The following is a 27,866-nucleotide window of genomic DNA, read 5'->3' as shown; positions in this document are numbered from 1 at the left end:
TTAAAGACCTATCCATAGATACCCCACACGTATGGGTTTGACGAAAAAAAATTTTTGTGAAAATCTTAATGCGGTTGTTGACTTCCTCTGATGTTCTCTGATGTTGCTTATGTCCATAGGCGGCGATAACTGCTTCCCATCAGGCGGCTCGTCTGCAAAAAAGAATTGACTTTTATTTTAATTGTTGATTTCGAATGATTAATATTTAATAGCATTGATTTTCATTTGATATGTTTTTCAGTTATATTTTTGTTCGTACTGGTGTGGTGAAATTTTTTGTTTCACTTTTACCCTGGGTCCTTTGGAAATACCTGTTAACTCGTTGTTCATTTTTGGAATAATTTGCTTGTTTGATATTAGCTCGTTGAGTTAAGCCGGTTCAGAGAGCTTTTTTAGATTACCAAAAATTTAATTAGCAATATGGAAGTTTTTCTCTAGTGACTTTATCGATTCTAATCTTGATTTTTTTGACTCTATAGAAAAAAATCACGGACTTGTCTAAAACGCACTTTAAATTTTGTGCACAAAAGCTAAAAATATGAAAATTGCTTCTAATTTGCGCTATTTTGGGGTTATTCGATTACTTATTTTTAACTTACAACAAATTAAAATTCAAAACATAATATCTGCAGTCCCGATCACGCACATAGGTCTCGTTCATGGTTACCCTCAGTGAGAGTGAGAGAAGAACATGAACCTACAGGACCCTAAATAACAACGTTTCCATCGAGTAGCGTAGCGCTACGGCGTAGCGTTACAAGCGTAGCAGCAAATGCGTTAAATTATGACGTGTATTAACTAAAATTTTACTTCATATATGAGTTAAAAGACCTTTCCTTGCCTTTCAGCTGAACCTATGAAACTTATGAAAAATGGCCAAAATCAATAGTGATTTCTAATATTATACAAAAATTATCCTGGTCAAATCAAAAATTATTCAGTCGGTTATCTCTGCAGCTTACTGTACCTACCAAATATATCTTAGTTAAGTGTTATTTCTACTCGAAGTCCAAGCTCTTTGGGTTCTAACAATTTATTTAATATTTTCATACATTTTTGTACTTTTCATTACGCTACTGGCATACAACATATACTTACGGAAAATTGCAACATAACAGGAAAATACATTTCAGCGTTTCTTAAAAAAATGCCACTTTCATACTTTTGTATTTTTTTTATATATTTTGTGTTTAAAGATAAAGATAGTTTATTATTCAAGTACCTAGGCATATTACAATGTGTTTATGAACGTCAAATAAAGTAAAGCTACACCGGCTCTAACCCTACACCTCTGACCCGAGAAGATTTAAATCCCCCCTCACTTGGAGGAGGGTATCCCAATATGGACCGGCAAGAAACTCGGCGGGACACATCTTTTCAAAACATTACATCTTATGATTAACATGCATTAAATAAGAAAAAAAATACAATTTACAATAGAAATTTATATTAGATTACAATAGAAATTTTGCAATTACATACTTTCTACTCAGAATCATGAGCCCTTCAATAAAGAAATGTCCCAGAGTTGTCCTATTTGTTACCATTTCCCCCTATACTTTGCATGGTGGTAACAAAAAGGGAACTTTGAAAAATGTATGGAAATTTTGGTACAAAAGGATGGATGAAAAGGGCTCGCGGCCCTAAGAAATAACACAAAAGTGGCAGGAAAGGTCACATAAAATAAATGGCAAAAATAGAAACGCTAAGAAACTTTTGTATGCAGCCTTTTATAATTGTTTATTCAGAACCATTATAACATGTTTTTGTCAAACCTTCAGAATGATATTTTTATGCCGGTCACTAACACTAACCGCTGCCAAATCGAACTAAAACCCCAACAATCGCTAAAAGCCTCATACGCCATAATTATAAAGCTACAATATAACGTATTATGTGTCCGCCTACGGCGGGCGGGGTCTAGCCCGGGTTGCCAGCGTGTCGGGTTTTTGTCCATGAAAATTCAAATTCAGATTTTTATTCATAAAACATAGTATTTTACATGTCAAAAATAAAACAATTTATTCACAGAATATTAGGCACATAAGTTAAATAGGAGTATAATAGGCGTGTGATGTCTTGGTTCCGTTGTATGACAAATGACAAGGTGGTAAATAAAACACAGTTTGTGATCGTATGCCTTGCGACCCAACCGCTCGCTCCAACACTTGACAACCGAGTGTCGACTTGCAGGTAGTTCGCAAATACCTTTATTGTGTAAACGTCACAAGGCGTTTAACAGGTACATACTGTGAAGGTTTCCAACCTTGCTCGTGGCTAGTGGTAGATAACGGGCAACGATTATTTGAATTCAGAGCCCCTAGTGTAAATTTATTCGATAGCGAAACGTGACGTACGCGTTTGCGTTAAGTCTCATTTTGTATGGGATTTAGAAAAAGCACGCCAAGCGGGACGTTTTGGAAACTCAAAATCCCATACAAAATGACACTTAACGCAAACGCGTACGTCAAGTTTCGCTATAGAATAAATTTACACTAGGGGTACTGAACTATCGCCCTGCTGAAGGAATAAAGATCTGGAGGCGATTCATTCTGAAAGCGGCAAGCATTATAACCATGTAAACATAAAAGAGGCAAAAAGCAACGCAATATTCTCTAAAAAACTGAAGACAATGTTAATGAGCCTGGCGTGTTACACTGTCTCAGAGTTTATGCAAATGACCAACCCGTTGACCCTAACACATCAAATACCTATAATAAATAATTAATAAGAATATATATAAATGTATAGTGTAACTCTAATCATTAATAAAACTAAATGTGCTTAGGTGGATAGTTATTTATTATTGACAACCTCCTATTTTTTGGTGGGCTTATTTTAAAAATAACTTAACCTAAGTATATTTCTACCGATGTAATTATCTTAAGATAAAGTGATATATGTATAATGTAAAGCGATTAATTGAACTGTTTGACATGTAAATATGTTGTGTTTATAAAAAAAAAATAACGATAGTCGATTAGTTGTATTATTATTGTGGCAAGACAAAAAAAACATTATTAGAAATATACCTCGAGCGTTTACAGTCCCCACCGCAGATAGACCGTATCCCTTTACAATACATAATATTAATCAATGTCTGCATGCATCATGCATTATTTTTTAAGTAGGACGGAACTATGTAAATATGATGCGAGGCTTTTCCTTTTTAACCCCTGGCGCAAGGTGTTACATGTTTATCGCCAATATTATCGTATTGTACCTACTCTTACCACCCGATTCGAACTTTAAGATACATCAAAAAATCGGACAAGTGCGAGTCGGACTCGCCCACCGAGCGTTCTTTTTAGTATTTGTTGTTATAGCGGCAACAGAAATACATCATCTGTGAAAATTTCTACTGTCTAGCTATCACGGTTCATGAGATACAGCCACTTCAAAAATAATTCTTAAATACGATGACAGTTCAAACATTCGTCCGTCATATTGTCATTCTTTGACAGGTTAGGCATCGAAGGCACAGACATATCTGGCAGTCAGTCACGATTGAAAATTCTGTATAAATACTTTAAACGGTTATTAACTTAATCAATTTAAATATTTTTTTACATAAACTATAAAAATAAATTATAAAAGTCAGTGTTTTAAAAGTAAAACTCATTTATACCTACTTAGTTGGTATGAATTAGTGACACAATTAAAAAAGCTTGCTCCCTTGGGAGTTATAGCTTTTTTTTCTCGATCCATAACTCCCACGGGGACAATATAGGCCTTTGTCCTTCAGTACACCTGCACAAGATCTTTTTCGAGCAAGTGTGATGAAAAAATATGTTTTACAAGTTAGAATTTTGCTCAGGGAACCGTTAACCCCTTCCTAAAAAAGCTTTTAAATGATATGGTCGTTTATCGAATATCCTCAACGATTTCCTTTCCATTTGAATTTCTTACCCCTTCATTTTGTTTAGCTCTAAGAAGGGGTTTCCCTTTAAGATTCATTACTAAATGTAACCCTTCCTAATTCCAAAATTTATGACACTTGTGCTGTCAACGCGCTGGACAGCCAGTTACAGCCTTCACTGTAAATAATTGATCCTATTTTTATGAATAGAAAGTTGAAAATGGCATAAGAGTTATAATTGATATCTTCCCCTTCAAGGGATAAGCGCTTAGGAATGGGTATCTAACATTCAAACTGCTAACCCGTATTATGAAATGCTTAAAAAGACAAAAGGAAGGGTTTTAGACAGCAACGGCTTTGGTAAGTTTTCGAAATACCCCTTCCAAAAACCCTCGAAGAGGATACCGGACCGGTCCCTGATTTTCCTTAGGTCATATTCTCAAAATGCCTTATCTCCTTTCTCAAGAACTGTGTTAATTGATGATAACTAACACTAATTTATGTAGATCTCAAATGATCTGAATTAAGAGCGTACTCCCATCTTAAAGGCCGGCAATGCACTTGCAACCCATCTGGTGTTGCAGGTGTCCATGGGCGGTGGTAATCGCTTACCATCTGGTGATCCGTCTGCTCGTTTGCCTCCTCTACCATAAAAAAAAATGAAATCATTTTTATTTTATGTATATCATAGTTTGCTTGACTGTGTTTTAATTTTTCATTTAAACTAGATTAAGTTAAGAAAATAAGTAAATATAATAAAGACACTATACTATCTCGATTAGTCGCCATTATGTACATGGCACATCTTTAGCTACAAATTTAGCTCATATTTACTGGAGTAGTAGCCCTATTATTAATTCATTAATTTACACGCGTTCATCTTCTAATAAACTTCCATATACTAACAAGCGTGGGTGAAAACTTTGTCAAAACGACTTTCATTAAACGCCCACTTCAAGGAAAAGGTCAAAGTTTACTATTTCCCTGAAAATGGGGAATATTTTCTACGCGTCCCGTTTTTGGTGGGGAGAGAATCAGTACCCGGTCCGCCGCTGAGCGGCAAGCGCGTGTCGCGCAACGCAAATCGGCAACACACACAAAGGTTAAATTTTGTTAATTGATTTAAAAACACCTCTTAAAAAAGTCCGGCTGTCTGTAGGGGTCTTAAAAAAGAGAACATCGAGCGTCAATTGTTTTTAAATTTAAAATCCGAATGCTTTTACGTGACGGATTGATTTTTCCGTAGCGGTTTTGGGGTCCAATGCGGCATAATGTTATGGTTTTTCGATTTTTCCGATAGTAGGGGTTTAGAATTGCTGATGAAAGCGTTTTCCGAGTGAAGTGTAAAGGGTGTCTGGTTTAGGGTGGTTTTAAATACCGAAATGACGCATTTGTTACGTTACGATGAGCATGCGGTGAAAATCGCAATTAAGAGAGTAACATTTTCCTTTAATAATTACCTGAAAATAAATACTCACAAAACCAATCATCAAGGAATAACAATAAACAAAATGATTTGTTTATAGATATTTAAAAAAAATACTAAATTTCTAATTTGAAAAAAAAACGATCAATAGTTTTTTTTTTAGATTTTCCTGAAAAACCTAAAATTATTTTGTAAAACCTTATTGTAAACAAATTCATATTATTGCATACGCTGATATAAGCATATTAAAATTAACAAACGTAGGTAAACACTTAATTCTTCAAATGATATAATAATATGTACTCCGAAATGAAATGTCGAAATGTCCAAATCCAATATGGCGGCATCGCTAAACGCGTTTCCCGCGCACTCATTTCCTGTTACGTTACGTTGGTAACAAGATACAGTTGAGTTTACTAGTACTTTGGTAAAAATCACATTAAATGTCCTACAGAAAGAACATAAATATTCTTAATTTGCTGTCAGACATTTACACGTGAGGAAATGTGGTAGCTAGGTTAGGTAGGTAGGTAGGTTACAAAAACAGTATTTTGGCCTGTTTTCGCCCCAAATAACGTGACAGAGTGGTAGTGCTGTATGAGACTGTTCTTTTGAACCGGATCCCTTTGATTGACATAATTTTAATATTATCATTAGTCATAATTCTGACACCGTTAACCCTTCAGGATTTTTTTTTTTTTTTAGGTTATCCTATAGCTAGGTTAGGTTAGGTTAGGTTTGTTTTATGGCGAGGGGGGCCAACTTGCCGGGGGTCAGCGTGACCTGTTACGCCGACGATACTCTGGTGACGGCTCGCGGCAGCACCTTCAGGGAGGCATCAATTCGGGCCACGGCGGGAGTGGCGTCGGTTGTGGCCCGAATTAGGAGGCTGGGGCTGGAGGTGGCTTTGAACAAATCTGAGGCCCTGTGTTTCCATGGGCCCCGGAAGGCCCCTCCGGCGGGTTCTAGCCTAATAGTGGGGGGAGCGTCCATCACGGTCAAGTCGACAATGCGGTACCTGGGCATAGTCCTTGACAGCCGTTGGACGTTCAAAAAACACTTTGAGGGCCTTGCTCCCAAACTAATAGGGGCGGCGTCGGCTCTTAGCCGACTTCTACCCAACGTCGGCGGGCCGAACGTGGGCGGTAGGAAACTGTACGCGGGGGTGGTGCGGTCGATGGCCCTGTACGGCGCGCCCATCTGGGCCGATTCCCTGACCGCCGAAAATAAGGCCCAATTGCGAAGGCCGCAGCGGGTCATGGCGGTCAGGATGGCGAGGGCGTATCGCAGCGTCTCCCACGGGGCAGCGTGCGTGTTGGCGGGGACTCCGCCTTGGGACCTCGACGCAGCGGTGTTAGCTGATATTTATTGGCGTGTCACCGAGGCGCGGGCCAGGGGGGTCCAACCACCTCTGGAGGAGGTCAGACGGTGGAGACTTGACTCCCGTCGAGTGCTCCTCCAGAAGTGGAAAGAGCGACTGGAGGCGCCTAGCGCCGGCCACTGGACCATCGAAGCCATTCGACCTGTCCTGGAGAGATGGATCGGAAGAAAGGGGGGGCTCCTCTCCTTCCACCTTACCCAGGTCCTCTCGGGGCATGGTTGCTTCGGGAGATACCTGTGTAGGAGGGCGGGACGGGAACCGACAATGCAGTGTCACGACTGCGGCGACGCTGAAGATACGGCGTTACACACGCTGGCGGTGTGCCCAGCGTGGGCAGAGCAGCGGGCCGCACTCGTGGCTGTAGTAGGTAGAGACCTTTCCTTGCCTGCGGTGGTAAGAGCCATGATTGGTGGGGAGAGGCGATGGGAAGCTGTAGCCTCCTTCTGCGAGGACGTGATGGCGCAGAAGGAGGCGGCGGAGCGCGGCAGGGAGGAGGATCCGGCCTCTCAGCCAATGCGCCGCAAGCGCGTGGGGCGGCGGCGGTTGGCATACGACCGCCGATTACCCCCATAAGGGTACCTGTGGGCGGCAGGCTCGGGGACATCTGCCGCCTACACTAGGGTCCCTGCGTGGGCGGGCGCGACGTTTATCAACGCGCTCACTGAGGTGGAGGGGTGATTCCACGAGTCGAGTCCGAGTACGGACGGTCGCTGGCGAGGTCGCGGAAGAGTACTTCGGCGTTCCTGGGACCTCGCCCTATAGCACTGAGGCGGCAACAGAGGGGTTTTAGTGTGTAAACCATGGGTCTCATCAGCCTATATGGGAGTCCCACATAACCACCCCAGGCCCGTCCCCGCGCCTGGGTGGTATGCGTAATGCATTTCCCCTCTTAAAAAAAAAAAAAAAAAAAGGTTTGTTTTATGGCAATCCTGAAAATTTACGCGTTTCTGGGAAAAACTAAATTATGACTAACGAAAATGCGGACAAAATGACTTAAAACTTTATGGGAAACAATAAAGACTCCTTTTAAACATAACTCTGTTAAATATAAATGTAGTGTAAAAATGTACAAATTATAATATTCTGAATTGTTTTGACCCATTTTCTTACTTTTTTATACCACGTCGGTGGCAAACAAGCATACGGCCCGCCTGATGGTAAGCAGTCTCCGTAGCCTATGTACGAACTCCAGAGGAGTTACATGCGTGTTGCCGACCCTAAAACTTGACTTGACTTTATAACTTCTTTAATAAATATATAAATGTAATATTAAAAGACAAATTTTATACAGATCGACCTAGTCGCACAGTTCGTTCACTAAGGCTTGTAAAATAAATATCGATACAAAGAAGTGCCAAAAATATGTATACACGACTTTATTGCCCACATATATATTTTTTTACTTATTTTCGATTTTATTCACAAATAAGCTTACAGTTTAATAAACCAAGGCGCTTATAAGTAATGTTATAATAATTATTATAAATGCTATGTCAGACTTACACTATGAGAATTACATGTCAACCTTACAAAAACAAAAACCAAATTCGGTTATATAATATTATGTTAATAAAGTATATTAAGGTGGTGTATACATATTTTTGGCACATGTTTCGTATCGATATTTTCAGACGTGACTGTACCTCCTCCTACTTAGGTCATTAGGATTTTTATTTTAATATTCTATACATGTTAAGATCAAATGAATCTAAGATTTTGAAACTTATTTTATTTGCATTAAAATGACCCTGATAAATATGACCTCGCTCTCTTTAAAGCAAGAGTGAATAGGCTACTACTGAACCGGTGAGCTTCATCTTAGGCCCTGTCTTCACTTTCCGTCAGGTGAAAAAAAAAAACCAGTATCCTTTTTTTGTCGATATCTATGTAATGTCTATCGAATGTAAATATCTATCTAAATTATATTATGCTTCCCTATTGCAACTCTGCACTTTTCGTTACATGCCTTTTTAAATATAAGTATTGAATATCTAACAAAATTAATTTAAAAAGTAATATAGATATTTATTCACATAATAGATATATTTCTTATTTATTATTGTGTACATGTACAGTCAGCATCAAAAGTAGCGGATCAAACAACGCTTCAAAAGTATCTACCATTCTGTAACAGCTTAACAAAATGTGGTGGTTCTATATTTAGAACAATCAAGACTGTAAAATATATACTTTTGAACGTAAATTTTAGAGATTTATCTATATTTATCTATGTATAAAAGTTATCCGGAATATCAGATACTTTTGACGCGTTGTTTCATCCGCTACTATTGATGCTGACTGTACATAGTATAATTGCAGATGGAAAAGCTTTAAGCTTGTGTCGTCCATGCTACCTCATTGAAGAGTTGTTACAATATATGGCTTTGAAACAAATTAATTACATAAAGTAACATTAAAATTAAGAATAATTTAAATTTATCGATATTAAAAGTAGAGATAGTAATTAAAGATTATTAGAGTAATTATACCGGGTGTTTCCTGTAACAGGAGCAATAAATTAAACTGCAGGCTGTACTCCTCAAACTCACCAACATTTGTTCAGCAACTTCTAAAAACCATTTATGTTTTAAATTTTATTACAATTTTGGTACGTTTAAAGCGTGACAAGCAACGTCAAACACATTGATGTCAGCGTACATTGAAAATAATATTAAATTTGTATGAAAGAGATAAAATCTAAAGATAGCATAATTTTTTAAAGTTGTTTTTCAAAAGTTATTTCGTTTTAGCGCTACAATATATGGTTTAATTATTTGGTCGTATTACAGGGATCACCCGGAATAATATAATCTAACATAAATTCTTCTAGTGAGTGGCCATCCTATAGCCATCCCGTCGCCCCATAAGCCATCTGACACCTCTACCCTCTTTAAACGCTGGCACAACTTAGTGGGCCAGTATGATGTTGATGGCTCATCGCGTAGAGTAGCTATCACGATTTCTTTAAAAACAAAATCCGACAAAATATCTTCTCCCCTATAATGGAACAGGCACCAGTAATGGAATGGTATAGACAAATCCTGTAAAACAAGTATTTACCAGCAGTTTTTAATCGCTGGTAACATTTTACCATAAACTAGAGACAAAGAGCTGCTTAAGTTTAATTTTTCATTAATATTTGTTATTTTGAAAATGAATGGCGCCATACATTCCATGACTGAAGCAAAAAACCACAGTTTTAATTGGTTAATAATATTTAAACCAATTGCAATAGCTTTCATTAAATACATAGAAAACATAAAGGACGAATTGAACATTCAACTTTTAAAGCGTAAAGCGCTAGAATTTTTACAGGTGTCGGTGAAATATCAAAAACACTCCAAATTTTCTCTTAAATGTTCCATGATTGGTGCCGTTTACATATTGGACTGATACATAAAGCCTCACGTTAGGTCCTTGGTTAGATTTGAACATTTTTAGGGTTCCGTAGTCAACTAGGAACCCTTATAGTTTCGCCATGTCCGTCTGTCTGTCTGTCTGTCTGTCTGTCAGGCTTTGCTCCGTGGTCGTTAGTGCTAGAAAGCTGAAATTCGGCATGGATGTATAAATCAATAAAGCCGATCAAAGTCGTATAATAAAATCTGAAAATTTAATTTTTTTGAGGGTACATCCCCTACACGTAAAGTGGAGGTGAATTTTTTTTTTCTGCTTCAACCCTACAGTGTGGGGTATCGTTGGAAAGGGCTTTCAAAACTAATAGGGGTCTTCAACAAAGATTTTTTGATAAAGTGAATATATTCGGAGATAATCGTTCCGAAAGAAAAAAAAATGTGTCCCCCCCCCCCTCTAACTTTTGAACCATAGCTCCAAAAAATATGAAAAAAATCGTGGAAGTAGAGCTTAAGAAAGACTTTAAATGAAAACTATAGCGGACATGATCAGTTTAGCTGTTTTTGAGTTATAGCAAAAAATTTCCCCTTCATTGTAAAAAGACTTTAATTAGGTACTGATTATGCAAATTTATCTATTTGTTTAACTCGCGTTTCATCCCTTGGTTAACAATTTACTATACTTTAAGCTCCAGTTTAGCTTATTGTGACGGAAGAGTAACTACGGAACCCTACACTGAGCATGGCCCGACATGCTCTTGGCCGGTTTTGTCTCATGTTTTGTGTCTTCGCCTGAATAATTTTTTTTTTATATTTGTATGATTTCCTTTGAATCTTTCTCAGAATAATTAGTTCCAAAAATTCATATATTTTTAAGGTGTTTTTAAAGAAAAGTGTTATTTTTATTTTGCATCTTAATACTTCGTTAAGCTTCATAAAAATGAGTTTAATCTTTTACTCTGAAATATCAAAGTGAAAGTTCTCTAACATTAAAGTTATAATGAGGAACCCAGGTGAGATTTTTGCTCGCACTCGGAGAACTTTCAGCTTTTTATATAATAGATGCTGTTTTTATGAAAACTGGGGATCAATATTGAGCCTCGAGTGCTTGCATACTAACACTTGAAAGACATTACAGGACTTTTTTTGAATTGTCTGCATTGAAAAAGCGAATGATTTCGAGAAATTTAAAGAATAGTGGTCCAAGTCCAAAAAAGGTCTCCGTTTCCTATGGGAAATATTTTCGAGGAGGACATTTCCCATGAAAAATGGTGATCCTTCTCGAGAAAGGCACGACTCAAGCTCCGCAATTGCACTAAAAAATCAAATCGTTCAAATTTGTGTCTTAAATTTTACTTGTAGAAATTTTAGAACTCAATATGATCTGCGGCAACACTTAAGTAAGTAAAGTATAGTACATTACGATACAAGTGCGAAAAATAGGAAATTCGAAACGAGTGGCGATAAATTAAAACACGACCGAAGGGAGTGTTTTAAATCGACACGAGTTGCGAATTACCTATTCGCACATGTATCGTACAACGTTTTACAGTACATATGGCCCTTTAAATGTTCGACACAGTAACGTAATATGCTACTTCTCGCACTAGTGCTATAAAGTAGCCCCATATGTACTGTAAAATACTTTTACAGTACATATGGTGCTACTTTACCGCACTAGTGCGATAATCAGCACATTACGTAACTATGTCGAAAATTTCAAGGGTCATATGTACTGTAAAACGTACGATATCAATCAATCAATCAAATATTTATTGATAAAATATAAGTATTTTACATGTCAACACTTTACAGCTAATGGGATTACACATATTATTATTTATCTAATTAAAACATTACTTATCTATTACTTATCTAGGGTACATCATTATCTTGAGGCAAACAAAAATTTTAATTTATTTTAATTCAAATTATACCGACAATTTTTTATTCTTGCATTTCACATAATGTTGTTATTTTAAATCAATAAAACTTATTTTATAACATGTAATATATAACTACTTTATTATTAGATCTAGCATATATAAATAAATAACAATCTCACAATTAATATTATTTAATGCTATATAATATACCTCCTATTTTCTTGGAGCTTGGGCAAGCAATCAGGTCGTCTCAGAGGTCCGAAAGAAATCATCCACCGAGTACAGTGCATCGGAAATTAGCTTTGCCTTTAGCTTGTTCTCGAATGATCGACTATTACATGCGCCTCTAATGTCATCCGGTATTGCATTATACACCTTTGGGCCGATTGAGTGCAGCAGTTTTTTTGATTTTGCCAGTCTAGTCGGGGGTGGTCGCAACTTATGTCTCTGCCTTGTGTTACGATTGTGGGCGTCCCCGTAGGTCGAGAATTGATCCAAATGAGTTCGTACATATTTTGCAATTTCCAGGATGTACAAACTTGGTAATGTCAGTATTTTGTACTCCTGGAACAGATTTCTAACGTCACGATCCCAAGGGACGCCAGCCACGACTCGCATCGCTCGCCGTTGTAACCTGAACGCTCTTTCTTGTTCTGCCGCGTTACCCCAAAGGTCGACGCCATAATCAAGAAGCGAATGAAAGTAGCCATAGTAGGCTTTTTTCACATTGTCGGTATTAAGGCTAGGATGTAACCTACTAAGTGCGAAACAAGCAGATGAGAGCCGACTGCACAGGGTGTCGATGTGAGAACTCCATGTAAGACCGGAGTCCATTATCAGACCGAGATATTTCACCTCATCCACCTGTGGAACCGGCTGCCCATTACAGACAATGTTTAGATTGTGATCTTGCCTGCCCCGGAGCCCAAATCGGATGATGTTCGTTTTTTCCACATTTAATGTCATTCCATTGGCCATGAACCATGATGCCACGTGATCCATGACCATACTAGTTTTGGCTACGAGTTGCGCATGGGTGTCAGCGGCTACGATTACGCACCCGTCATCAGCAAATAGGACAAACTCAGCCTGGTCACTGGCAGTCGTGAAATCGTTCATGAGTATCAAGAACAGGTTATTACCCATACTCGAACCCTTTGGTACAGAACGCTCACCTAGATCCAGTAGATCCGACCTGGCACCGCATACGAATGTCAGCTGCTGCCTGTTGCGGAGGAATGACGCAATTGTGTCATAGAAGCTGCCCGTAACGCCATAGTGGTCAAGCTTGGCCAACAACAGAGAATGACTCACTAACTCGAAGGCGCGCGACAGATCACAGAATATAGCTGCAACCCGACTTCGCCCCTCCAGGTGTCTCATTACCCTCTCCACGACGTCGCGGGCCGCGTCTATTGTCGAGCGGCGATGTTGGTACGCGTATTGCTGCTTGTTCAATAGTCCATTTCTTCTAAAAAAGGGCATTAGCCTTTCACTTAAGAGTCCTTCACAGATTTTAGAGAATATGGGTATTAGTGAAATGGGTCTGAAGTTTTTGAGGGATTGCATCTCACCTTTGCCCTTATATATAGGTTGAACTTTGACCCTTTTTAGATTGGAGGGATATTCACCGGCATCGACACACCTGTTAAATAGATTACACAGTATTTCTATGATAAAACTTGGTAATAGGTCGAATAGGTGAGTGGACATATCATTGATGTCTTTTGAGTCTTTTCGTTTGATTTTTTTTACCATTTTTACAAAATCATTACCTAAATTTATTTACGTATTGCGTTAGAAAATCAAGCGCAACTAGCTTGTTGACATGTGCATTAGCGTATTTGATTGAGTCAACGTAAAACCGGTTCAGTTCACTTGCAGTTTCGGCCGCCTGCCGATCGACGGACGCTCCCGTCGCCTTGCTTATCAGTACCTGTAGGGCGTTCCGCTTGTCCTCGCGCCTGCACGTTTCGGATGAGATTATTTGCCAGGATGTTTTACAAATGTTATTGCTGTTTGCTATCGACCGATTAAGAAAATCTTTTCGTGCCTGATATAGTGCTTTCGTGAACTGGTGTTCGAGCTCCGATATCGTGTTAATTTTGTTTACGTCAGGCGTGTTACCGCTAGATAAAGTTAATTTTTCCTTATGAAGGTTATCTCGGATGATTTTGACCTGGTTGCTTACCTAAGATTTGTTAACATTTTTTGTAGGATATTTTTTAAGTGGAAAGTGAGTGTCGTAGAGGTGTGCTATTTTTTGCAAAACTAAAACTACATGTGCGAATAGGTAATTCGCAACTCGTGTCGATTTAAAACACTCACTTCAGTCGTGTTTTAATTTATCGCCACTCGTTACGAATTTCCTATTTTTCGCACTTGTATCGTATATAATTATATTGCATCACAAAAGACAAATTCAATAACAGATTTACAATTTAAATTAAGATATGCGAGTGATCTCTTCCCTTCCAGACAACTTAAGTTTTTGATCTAGATCTAACTTTTTATTTTAATTTGTTAAAAAGGTAATAGTGTTTTATATGCATGATGAAATTAAATAGCTTTATGTGTTTGTTGTTGATAACTTGTCACTTTTATTTTCAAATTTTTTTCCTTTAGATCTAAGACAACATGTTCTATTTCCCGTTAAACCGCTAAGTCCCGATGTTTTTTAAAAGGACTAAATCAAATCGAATTTCAAACTACAATTGTAAGAAGTTTCCAAATTCAAAACTGCAAAAAACTGGGTCCAAAGCGGATAAAAAGGGTTGTTTTCAATAACAAGTACGCTTCCTACGCAGTTGCATTTGTCGGTCAAGGGTGAAGGGTCGCAGCGTAGGTTGTTCTGATGAATTATGTACTATATATAGTACACAAGATCAAATAATAGGGTAAACAACGTCCGTAAATAGACTACTGGTCTTTGATTCCTGTTATCTGTTAGCATGTACTGCGAAATTCGACAAAGCTATGAACATTTATGTAGGCGTATTTCGCTTTGCGTGTTGCGTGGGTGATATATTGTGATTTGCGTTCACTCTGACATTCAAAATATAAATTCAAATGAATATTCGTATGTGAAAAATAGGATAATCAGAAAACGCAACAAAAATAACTTTAGATATTTGTATGAATAAAGAAATATTCCCTTTCTCGGTTTTATTAAGTTTCTTTATATTCAATTAAATACAAAACATGTTCTAGCCAGCCTGTCGATATGGTGACACAAAAAAATATGTTCATCATGTAGTACAACTGATAAAACAAATAACCACTACCTTTTTTTTCAGCAATAACAAACGTAGCTAAAAACAAGACTGACGGGTCGACAATAAATAGATTATAAGCAAAACAATGAAGTTATTTACAAGACACAAGCAAGTGAAAGGCTGCGTATCATCATATCGGAATATTACATAATCGCAACGTGAAAGTCAGTGCTCCGCCGACACTGGCCAGCGACACACGCGTCGAAAAAAAAAACAAAAAAGTGACGTTCGGAAATTAAAAAGTAAAATAGTGTGAAAGTGTGAAAACGCGGGAAAGTGAGGGAGTTTGCTGTACATCGTTATATTTTGTCTGTGCCGCCCGCCGACCAATGGCGGGGCGTGGACCGCCCCCGCGGGGGGTATGTCTGGTTCTTCTCGCCCTGTATGCCGGTAAGTAATATTGCTAAACATTTGTACTCGGGTTTTCGGGACATGGTGACTAATATGAAAAATCTCTACATTCTGCAATCGAATGTTCTTAATAATCATGTATTTTAGCTATCTATGTTTTAATGTACTTATATTCTGGTAAACCCACTTTGTTAGTCGAAAAAGGCACGACATTTTAATTTCTGTGAGACAACCCTTCACGCCTACATTTTTTAAATTTGCTGCCTTTGTCTTCTGACTAATGACCTTTTTCGGAAATACATAGTCATAAAAAATACAACATACATGAATGAAAAATAATTTACTAGCTAACTTACAGTGATTCTACGTATGTACTTACATATGAAAATAAGTAAGTAAGTAAATATTCTTTATTGCACCAACAATTATACATTTTACATACATGTAAAACTACAAATGAATTTTAAAGGAAAATAGAACCAGGTAACAACAGGCGGTCTTATCGCTAAAAAGCGATCTCTTCCAGACAACCTTTAGGTAGCAGGAAATTTCGAACTCATACAAAAGTCAACAGGTAGTGCAAGGAGCTAAATATGGAGACTATTAAATACAAACACACATACTACTTATATAAGTATTAAAACAATACCTAATATACTAATATATATATATATAACAAAGTACTTATTTATAACAAAAAATAAAATTAATAAGTAAGAATTTGTGCCCAAAATGATTCATTCTGAGTAATCATAAAAGACGGATGAAAAGTGAAAATTAAGGAAAATACTGATATTGTATTTCATGTTCCGTATCCTACACACTTCTTTACATTTAAGATTTCTTGGAAGAACTTTATTAAGACCGGATTCTAGAGTTAAACGACCTTTTTATCTTCAATGGATCTCAACCTTTTGGTAATAACGGACTGTTTGACAAATATTTGGTGGCTGCTTACCATCAAGGGTCGGCAACACGCATGTAATACCTCGGAAGTTGCAGGCGTATATAGGCTACGGTGACTGATACTATCAGGCGGGCCGTATGCTTCTTTTCCACCGTCGTGGTAAACAAAAACACATATCAGTGAAAGAATAAGGGTTGAAGTAAAATGGCGTTCTAAAAGTTTTACTTAATCATGTGTCGAAAGATGGCAGTAAATTTGCTGTGGCTACTAAATTTTCTTTGACAGTCCACCTCTATTTCAAATTCTCTTTGGTTAGGTAGGCACATGTACCTAATGGATGGTCTGGCTCTGATGCAAACTAAGGTCAGTTGAGATCAGCGTTCATGTATGTCAAATATGAAAGTAAGCCGATCTAGAACAGGGGGCCTACCGCGAAAATCGAAGTTCGTCAATTGAAAAGAATTTCGGTTTTCGCGGTAGGTCCCCAGGGTCCAAATACATGTGTATGGTCTTATGATCATAATAATTACGTTTTTTTTTATGACATCAACATCAAACATTTATTGAAAAAATAGGCCACAGGGGCACTTTTAAATGTCAAATTTTTACAAACAATAAAAATAACCAAAAAATACAAAATTCAATTACAAATATGGAACCAATGAAATATAAGATACTGTCCCTAGATGCCGAATTACACAAAAAAAACTATGATAATAAAACACAAACAACAAATATTAAAATTCTTTAGAGATGTAAAAGTCTCTAAGTGTCAGAGATAAAATATAATTAAAAAAAACTACTATTAAATTATCCTTAGAGATTTTACGCAGAGGGTCTCCAAGACTTGAATTCTTATATAAATAATTAAAAGACAAGAAATTAAATCAGACAAAGAGACATTAACCGAATTAAGTATCTCACGATAATGCCACTCAAAAGTAAAGTTACATACCTACTTATAACATAGCCAGGGCCGGATTTAGGGGAGGGCAACCGGGGCTACAGCCCCGGGGCCTCCACAAAAGAGGGGCCCCACAATAGAGACTTCAGAAAATTTACTATTTTATTTGTAAAATAATTTGGGGCCAGGGGGCCTCCACTCCTTTATGGCCCGAGGCCTTCAGACCTCTAAATCCGGCATTGAACATAGCAGGTAGCCCGTGTATGCTAAAACAGACCGATCTCCACCAACAGCACGAGATAATAATTTAAATTCATTTATCGAATTTTGAATCCATTTTACTATTATAGTTGTTAGTAAAGACTTTCAAAGAAAACTACAGCGAACCTCGGTCGGTTCAGCCGTTTTTGAGTTTTTGAAAAAAGTCAATTTTGACGACCTACGGAACCCTACATTGGGCACCCTACACCGACATGCTTTGGTAGGTTTGAGTGTTAAATAAATTGCATCACGCACCTTTTTCTTTTCTGGAAAGCCACTTGACTAATGTGGAGACAGCAAACACAAATTAGAACCTAAAAAGTAATAAAGAAGGATCTACTTAAGGCGGCACGTATTGCAATCCTATGAGATACAGAGCATTACGGCCCAAAGAATCTGGAATTTCCTGGATTCAACGGGCATTAGTAATGAACTTTAAAGGGCTGTCACAATAGATCACTGCTTGGTCGACGTGGCACTCAAAGGCCCTCATAACACCCCAATAATAATAATAATAATTCCTGGCGGCACCCTAGGTTAGGTTTTTTTATAATATGTTTATATCTTTTGTATTGTTTTGTAAGTGTTTTTATATTTTACTTCTATATCCATATTATAAAAAAATCCTAATCTAAGATATTAAATGAATAAAGAGAATAATAATTTAATTTAATTCAATTCAATCATTTATTTCAGTCACAATAAGTCCATATCATTTGTTAGTAATACAATAAAATTAATCTTAATATGCTAATGTTAATAAAAGACAGACTCAAATAATAATAATAATAATGCTGGCGGCATCTTAGGTTAGGTCTTTTATAAAGTGTTTATATATTTCGTATTGTTTTGTAAGTTTTTTTTATATTTTACTTTTGTACATATTGTACAAAGCCTAACTTAAGCTACGAGATAAATAAATGAATAATATTAAGTTATAACGTACAAAATCGTCTTCTTTCAATCTTTCGGTTTGGCTCATGGTTGACTGGTAGAGAATGCCTTCTGGCATTAAGAGGCTGTCAATACCTAAAGCGCGCACACTGTCTATTTGTATCGGAGTAAATGAGATAGCACTGTCGCATGTTACTGGGCCTGGGCAAGGGAATAATAAGAAAAATATTTAAATAAAAAAAGTGGATTATTAGTGTAATATTTTACTCAATAGCGGTTTAGATATAAATTGAAATTGTGATTTTAATTGTAGACCCATAAGTCAAAACAATAAAGACATAGAACCGTTTAATTGTGATTTTAAGGCCAATCTTTGCAATTATTTTCTATCGAGCCGATTTCGTTCAATCATGCACAACCACGGTCTTTGAAATATAATTAATATGAACATATATTTTTCTTACTTGACTAAAACAAATAGTCTTTCTTAAAAAACTGTTTAAGTAACATCAATTTCAAGGACATTGGGTGTTGACAGCCTCTTAAGTCCGCCATTTGTACTCTTCATGTATTGTGCAATAAAGTTTAAATAAATAAATAAAATCAGGGATGATCTATGCCGAACCTAACCAAATAGCAAGTAGGTTTAATGGAAAAACTTAGCAAGGTGATCTGGTTATCTGAAGCTAATTTAACTTATTGTGGAACTGGGTCAGGCCAGATGCAAGGATTTCCACACGTCGTGGTGTGTGTAACCTTAGTTCAATACTGGAACTATTTATTGACTAGGTATTGCGAACATTAAGTCACTGCAAAGGCTTACATTATAGAACAGTCTGGTGTCCTTATTTAAATATTATAGGACATTATTATACAAATTGACAAAGTCCCACAGTAAGCTCAATAAGGCTTGTATTGAGGGTACTTAGACAACGATATATATAATATATAAATATGTATAAATACTTAAATAGATAGAAAACACCCATGACTCAGGAACAAATATCCATGCTCATCACACGAATAAATGCCCTTACCAGGATTTGAACCCGGGACCATCAGCTTCGTAGGCAGGGTCACTACCCACTAGGCCAAACCGGTCGTCAAATTCGGTCGTCGAGGTCGGCCAGTTATTTTAATGTAATAATATAATATTGAGACAATAAGGAATATTACGCGAAACTCTGCGTAGGGGGCGCCACTACCACAATCCATTATGAGGGTCTACCGCGAAACAAGAAAATCTAAATTTCGATATCTAACCTCTCTATCACTCTTCTGTATTCACCGATGCCATATTTTATTTTGTGTGAAAACTTGTCAAAAAACAGTTTAAGCCAAAGTATGTTGTTAGTCTATGGTTTACGATAGGTGCTAGTGCTGCCCTCTGGCGGTAGAACATTGCAGTAATAACCCCTATTGAACCGATTCAGAATAAATTTATTAAAATATTGAAATACACATTTTGGAATTTAGATAGTACCTCTTTGTAAGCGTCGTGAAATCAGTGATGAATCATTTCTATACAATTTTTTTAATGGCTCGAAATCTCTCAAATCTCAATTAATTCTCCTAATCTCATCTTATGCAAGAAATGGGTTCCTAGTCAGAGAAACAACGAAACAACGCAACCTAATGGTTTTTGGGGTTTTTTAGAATTGTCTCGATGAGTATTAGTTGCCTGTGGTAGGAAAAGTACAGTAACCGATAAAAGCTTGTAGGTACCAAAAATTAAATTTTTGCCAAAGACTAATTGCTAAGAAAAAAAGACTTTTTGCAATAACTGAAAAACGGCTAGACCGATCATCTTTGCTATAGTTTTCGTTGAAAGTATTTATTACGCTTAAATGGCCATGGCGATTTTTTTATACTACGTCGGTGGCAAACAAGCATACGGCCCGCCGATGGTAAGCAGTCACCATAGCCTATGTATTGCAATTGCAGGCGTACCTGCCCAGAGGAGTGACGTGCACGTTGTCCCTAACACTCCGCACCTTCGTTGAGCTCTGGCAACCTTACTCACCGGCAGGAACACAACACTATGAGCAGGGTCAAATAAAGTATTTATTAAAAATTAAAGACATATTCTATAAAAATATTCCCCAAAAAAACGGCTGTCGCTGGCCCCTTAGATCTCTTAGAATTCCCCCCATTCAGGGGCGGATTAAGAAGGCGCGGGGCCCTTAGCACAATAGCTCGCGGGGCCCCCCTGGTTTGAAAAAAAAAATGATTAAGTGCGAGTCAGATTCGCACCCCGAGGATTCAGTACCATCACAACATTTTTACGATGTCTTAATTTTTGTCCACTCGTTCTTTATTAGTTTTTAACATGTTATGCAGTGTATTTTTTAGGGTTTCGTAGTCACCTAGAAACTCTTATATAAGCAGTTTCACCATGTCCGTCTGTCCGAGGGTTTGCTCCGTGATCTTTAGTGCTAGATAGCTGTAATTTGGCATGGATACATAAATCATGCATTGCGACAGAACGGGTAAAATAAAAACTATAAAAAAAATTAGGATACCTCTCGTACAAAATGTTTTTACTTTGATATTTTTTTGCTTTGACCCTGTAGTGTGGCGTATGGTTGGATAAGCTCTTTCGAAACGAATAATGGTCTCCAAAAACCTTTTTTTAAATAAAGTTATTATTTTCGGAAATAATCGCTCCGAAAGAAAAAAAAATGTAGGGAGGAATTTCGATCTTTTTATTTTTTTACTAATACATTTTAAAAGAGCCTAATCTTAATGAAGTTGTGTTATTTTATCACAGTTCCTTTCTTTTATATAGGTTTCCTCGTTACCTTCGGTTTTCATCATCAGATTAGGTCGATTTTGCCAAATTTTGACAAATGGTCAAAAAAATAGTTTGCAGATGGTTTGCAGGTTTTGAAAACAACTTACGAGTATTACAAGTTAAAGCATGTAGGGATACTGTTTAACAACATCAAGATTATTAAGTTTAATAAAAGTTTGTAAAAATAGGTGAAAAGTGAGTCAGACCTAAGAAGTGGGAACTAATGGCTAAGTGAGCCAAAAAAACAAGCCCGAAGGCTGAGCCCCACGAGCTGAATATCCGGACCGATCGGACCACCCGATTTCGTAGCGTTCCCGTGCGAAACCGAAGGCCAAGCTGCAGGAAAGCAGAGTCTAGAATGAAATCAATGCCAGAGTGTGAACGAGGCCGTAGGCCGAGCTCCGTATAAGGGTGGAGGCCCGGAGCGTTCAATCACGGCGCGCCACCATGCAAAGACTGAATTGTAGGAGAACAGAGTTTGGAATTGATCTCGGCTCGCCTGCTGCTCGGCCTTAGTTCTTGCTCGAAAGTGCGACTTGCTGGGATGCTTTGGGTATCGGACCCTATGTAGGGCTTTACATCCGGCTTATGCGAATGCAAAGCCCTGCATAGGGGCCCCGCTGTTTTCTTTTTATAACATTTTGACAATTAGATCATATGTATCACGGCTTTGCAGCAACTCGGCATATTTTGGGCCCGGCTAGCCGTAGAGGAGCGCGTCCTTTGGCCTACTACGGGCTCAAAGCTGATCATCATTAGGCATTAGCTGTAAGGTGCAATTTGTTATTTGAAATAATAATTAGTAGGTAAATAAATCATCCTTCCTTGCTTTTCACTAATATGTTTTTAAACACAGTATCTTCTTTTGTTCGTTTCCGAGCTCTGCTGTTTCCTGCAGCTTAGCCATGCACAAAAGTTTGCACCTTCCCTAACACTCTGCACCTTCGGTATTATGCTAAACTCTGCTCTAGGTCTTTGCGTAAGCCTAAAAAAATCTTTAAATTTGGTATCGTTGTAAAGAAAAATAGACAGGATAATAACAAATAATAATAATTGATCAATATTGTTACTGAGTTACGAAAAAAAATACATTGTAAATAAAATGTGGTGGTACAGGATCCGCGGAGTGCGAGTTCTACTTGGCCGGTTCCGCGTGCCGAAATCGCATGGTCAGGGTCGGAGCGCGGGGCCCCCCTAGGCGCGGGGCCCTTAGCATATGCTTTTTCTGCTGTTCAGTTAATCCGCCACTGCCCCCATTCCCATTTGAGGTGTTCAAATCTTAAGTGATAAAATTGTTTATGGACGATAAGTGGTCTTTCCGGCTTTATGACCTTAATTGACGACAATGTGCAATAAAAATGCATATACCAGAATTAATTAATGGTAAATATATGCGCAGTTAATATTACCTACCAACGATTAATATTGCACAATATTGTAGACCCCGACCGCGCTAAGTTTATAGCGACTTGGCCGTGGCAATTATATCTCATTCATAGTATATTTACTGCATTATGCCGAATGAACAATTAGGACCGAGACTAGTTTACAGATAATCAAAAGTTCGGATAATCGCTAGTGGCCTAGTGGTAAAGAGCGTGCGACTTGCAATCCGGAGGTCGTAGGTTCAAACCCCGGCTCGTACATTGGTACTCATTGTAGTAACTCATTGGAGTTTTACGGAACTTATGTACGAAATATCATTTGATATTTACCAGTCGCTTTTCGGTGAAGGAAAACATCGTGAGGAAACCGGACTAATCCCAACAAGACCTAGTTTACCCTCTGGGTTGGAAGGACAGATGGCAGTCGCTTTTGTAAAAACTAGTGCTAACGTCAAATCTTGGGATTAGTTGTCAAGCGGACCCCAGGCTCCCATGAGCCGTGGTAAAATGCCGGGACAACGCAAGGAAGAAGAGAAAAGTTCGGATAATCGAAATGTTCGGATAATCAAAAAACCCATTTTTTGAGAAGAAATCATATTTTACATAAAAATAGTAGAGTACGTATATTAAAATGTGGCGTACAACGAGCCCAAAAAATTTTATGGACACAATTAATGGAATTCGTTTATAAAGCGGCCATGCAATTTTGCAGCTCGTTGTACATTGGCTCATCTATCGCAAGTCGCGACTTACCTATGTGCGGATGTCACGGATATCGCACAAAAAATTGACGGCATTGCACAAAAAATATATTGTGTAGAAGTCTTAAGAGTCAGTTGTGTTTGATAGACGAAGGTCACTGAGCAGGATGTGTAACATCCCATCAACAGGTTGCGTTTTGTTTAGGTACCTATAGGTATAAGGCATAGACAAAATTAGTAAGCATAGAGTGCTCACTCCATACATCAGAACCCCTAGTGTAAATTAATAAATGGGATTTAGAAACACGTTTTGGAAACTCAAAATCCCATACAAAATGAGACTTAACGCAAACGCGTACGTCACGTTTCGCTATCGAATAAAACACTAGGGGTACAGTTTTCTTACCAAAACACTTATTATTTTCGTAGTCGACATCTACCATCATCATCATCTTTCGTAGTCGATTCTGGGACCTGTCCGAAGTGACGACGGCTCCTGGAGGATCCGGAAAAATGCCGAGATCGAAGAGTTGGTGGCTGAGCCCAATATCATAGGCGTAACTAAATCCCACAGACTTCGCTGGCTCGGTCACCTACTCACAATGGGGGAGGATCGCGTAGTCAAGGAAGCGTACTTGGGGCGACCAACTGGCCGTCGACCGATCGGGCGCCCCAGGTACCGCTGGTGTGATGTCGTGGAGGCGGACCTGCGTCGGCTGAATGCCAATTCCTGGCAGGAAACCGCGCTGGATCGGGACAGGTGGCGTTCTCTCGATTCGGAGGGCAAGATTCTTTTTGGATCGCTGAGCCAAAGCAGTTAGTTAGTCGACATCTAGCGTTAAGTAGCGGATTTGTACTGTTTTTGACAAAAAACTTATTTATTTAAATTGTTGTTTGTTGAGATTGCGGTCAAACGCTGCTTATTTCGTATTTCTATATGACTCTTACTTAACGAAACCTTGACAGTTTCCCACGTACGACGAAACCAAGAGGCAAATAAATGGATGATTCTCACGCACTTCTAATTACAAACCAAACATCTCTGTACCCCTAGTGTAAATTTAGTCGATAGCGAAACGTGACGTACGCGTTTGCGTTAAGTCTCATTTTGTATGGGTTTTTGAACAGCGCGCCAAGCGGGACGTTTTGGAAAGTCAAAAGTCTCATACAAAATGACACTTAACGCAAACGCGTACGTCACGTTTCGCTGTCGAAAATATTTACACCAGGGGTACTGTTTGCTGGAATTACTGGTACTGTCGTAATGACAATAGTGACAATGATGAGACCAAAAGCTTGTAAACAGACTGGAAATTGAATGTGAAGCAAAACCTTGAGTGTAGGATATTTGAGTCGAATACGGTCGGGAAAACCAACATCTTTTCTGTGGGCATTACAAAAGTTGACGATTTGGATACTTATTACATTTTTGTAAGACTTTGGTAATGCAAATTTAAAGAAATAGAAGATTTTAAAGTTAGGCGTTAAGAGGGAAGAATAGCTTTGCGAATCTAACGAGTAACGGTACTATTTCTATGAAATTCCATTTCGGGAGAAACATTAATTGCATGTAAAAATACGCAAGTAAGTATAACGGGTTAGCACTGATTTACTAGCACGTTATTTTTTCGCGGATTAGCAAAGTAATATTTTTTTTAATGGGTACGTTTGTGTCAATTTAATACCATAAATGCATTGAGCACCCCCGATTTATACGAAAACGACACAAAACACGGCCTAAACGATACCAAACGCGGCCTAAACGATACAAAACGTGGCATAAACGATACAAAACGTGGCTAAACGATACAAAACGTGGCCTAAACGATACAAAACGCGGCCTAGCGATAGCGGCCTCACTGATGTAGATATCAAGATAAAATTGAGAGCCCTAAATAAACTTCCAAGAGCTAACCTTAGCTTTTCTTCTCAATAACTATATAAGATATCAAAAAACTTGACAAAAAAATCTTGTAACAAACTTAATCAACTCTCATTTTGTAAAAGTAATCATGTCGCTAAGACGCATAGTTTCCTAGATATAATCAATAAACCGAAAATGGGACGTTCAAACCCCCCTCTCCCTCATTGCTCAAGGGCAACAGCCGGGGACTTTTAATATGTTCACCTCCTTAGTCCAAACAAAGTTACGAAGTCAAAAATTGTGTTCCAAGCATTTCCTTCTAATCTTTTTAAAGCATTCATTGCCTGGACTTAGTTATAACAAATGGTTGAATCTGAACCAGGCTCTTGAGTGGGACGTTGTGGGTTTTCGTAAGACACGTACTATATGTTCCTAGAGAGACAGTAAAGATCCCTTTTATGGATAAGTTCGCCTTTATACATAACTTTTTTTGTTTTATTTGTCTGTTTTATGTTAACAGTGTGCAATAAAGTGACATACATACATACATATGTTTGATTTGTTCACGGCTTTAGAGTTTCAAAAGTCACATATTTAAACAAATAATGAATTTAGAATGGCCATGGCTAATCTCAAAATAACCGAATAGCTTTTCCTATTTAATTTAACAGCATTTGTACAAACTTTTAATTTTAACCACTTCGCGTTGTCTGATTGAGCTGTAATTTGGCATACTTCCGTATTATCAACGCATACAATTGACAATGTAATATCTAAAGGAACTCTTCGATGGAAAATATAAAGACCTTGAGTTTAAGATAAGTAAGATCTCGAGAAGTACTCGATAGAAATACAAACGCGAGAAATTACAGTCGGCAATAAAAATGTGTATCAAAAAATATTAGTGACTCTTAACATTCTTAACTATAACTTTTAAAATATTTATTAATAAATAATGTATATACAAATTAAATTTAAGTTACAAGAATTATAACTACTTATAAAATAAACTTAACTTGTCCATTAGGGGTCATCCATTAATTACGTCACAGGAATTTCTATGTTTTTTATCTCTTTCCCCTCCTTGTCACACTTGGTCACATTTTGCCAACCCCTCCCTCTCCCTGGTGTGGCGTCACAATGTTGACAGTTTTCTTTTCAACGAAATCAGCAATACTAATTAGGTATTATTTAATTCTCTGACATTGGGGACCTTTTACATCTCCAGATTTAATGTGTTTTTAACCATAGAGACTATACATCTCTATTGTATTGTATTAATTATTTATTTTAAGATTATTATAATGTAATGTTTACCCAGGTATTGGCTGTTGTATTTATAAATGTTGTTATGTATTTTTCATGTCACTATATGATGTTACTATAAATGTTGTATTGACTTGTAAAAGAGCCCTTGAGGCCTACTTGCAGAATACATTTTTGAATTTTGAATTAAAAAAATATTTTTGACAAAATAAATATTAGTAATTTTATAACACAAAACCAATTAGGAAAGAAAATTACAATAATAAAAACGATTTTCCTTCCAAAAACTCATTATTTAATCGTACAGCGGATAAATAAAATATAAACAAATTTTCGGATTTGGATGAAGTTAAAGCAGCTACGCACCCAGGATGCTAAGTCTATATACCGTGTTTTTATTGAATTCCGTTAACTCCGGGATATGGATAAGTACATTAAAGGAAACTAAATGTCATAATTAATTTTCCAAATATTATTATATTTTTTTACCTTATTTTATTTTTATAAAAAGTAATTAAATGTTGCATATAGCGTTGTTGTAACACGGGCATAACAATTAATTCAACCAAACAATTGAAAACTGTGACATATCAGCAATGCCATTTCGAACATCAATCCGAGATAGTACTTACGTTTAGTAGCAAATGTATACTCTCGTACTTGACACTAATCAATATGTAAACCGGCACTAAGGCAAGTGTATACGCTCGTGAGGGCCTTATAAGATAAAAATAAATTACTGATTATTTCCGCAATGGAGTTAATTAGAATACCCGTGTCTTTGAGAAAGTTACTTAATTTAAGCTCAGGAATGCACCCTTGAAATTGACGTGAAAAAAAAACACGGTGTATATCTACATAGCCCTTCGTTTCACAAACATGTGTTAACAAATATGTGTTAACAACACATATTTGTTAGGGATTTGTTATTAATTTTCTTCATAACTTCATCAGTCGAGTTTTCAACTCATAAGGACAAGACGTGACGTCATTATAATACTGATAATAAACAAGATACGACATTAATTAAATTATGCGTTACCATGGTTACGTTACCCTTCATCAAGTTTTGCATTAACGTGTGGCGTGGGAGTTAGAAGATGGAATTTCATACAGAAATACAAATACCTACGATATCGATTTATGTTTAATTATTGTGAAATATAATTTTCATTTCTCATACTCTGAAAGTGGGGGGTGTTTTTGTAAAAGTAATGCAGAAAATGATACGTTTGAAAAAATATGGTTCTACATAATTGTCAATTGATTTGTTGTACAGTCAGCATCAAAAGTAGCGGATCAAACAAGGTTTCAAAAGTATCTGCCATTCTGTAACAGCTTAACAAAAGTTGATGGTTCTAT

At 37.4% G+C, this 27,866-nt stretch overlaps 1 protein-coding gene across 5 annotated transcripts in view; it reads left to right on the top strand.

Annotated features, from left to right (window-relative positions):
- Positions 1-4,769: 4,769 nt before the first annotated feature.
- The window catches only part of LOC133529707 (protein Skeletor, isoforms B/C), a 67,609-nt gene continuing 44,512 nt past the window's right edge, over positions 4,770-27,866 (top strand). For 2 of the 5 annotated variants that reach the window (XM_061867498.1, XM_061867500.1), the window contains exons 1-2: positions 4,772-4,961; positions 15,199-15,567. In XM_061867498.1, the coding sequence (XP_061723482.1) occupies positions 15,507-15,567 (61 nt within the window). In that variant the 5' untranslated portion in view covers positions 4,772-4,961; positions 15,199-15,506. Of the gene's footprint in view, positions 4,962-13,740; positions 14,139-15,198; positions 15,568-27,866 lie in introns of those variants that run through there. The other 3 variants (XM_061867496.1, XM_061867501.1, XM_061867497.1) reach the window with 3 other exon arrangements.

The sequence above is a fragment of the Cydia pomonella genome, chromosome 21 (genome assembly GCF_033807575.1).
Source record: "Cydia pomonella isolate Wapato2018A chromosome 21, ilCydPomo1, whole genome shotgun sequence".
Classification (NCBI taxonomy): domain Eukaryota; kingdom Metazoa; phylum Arthropoda; class Insecta; order Lepidoptera; family Tortricidae; genus Cydia; species Cydia pomonella.
Note: the sequence above shows the minus strand (reverse complement) of the source record. Positions and strands in the feature narration are given on the sequence as shown.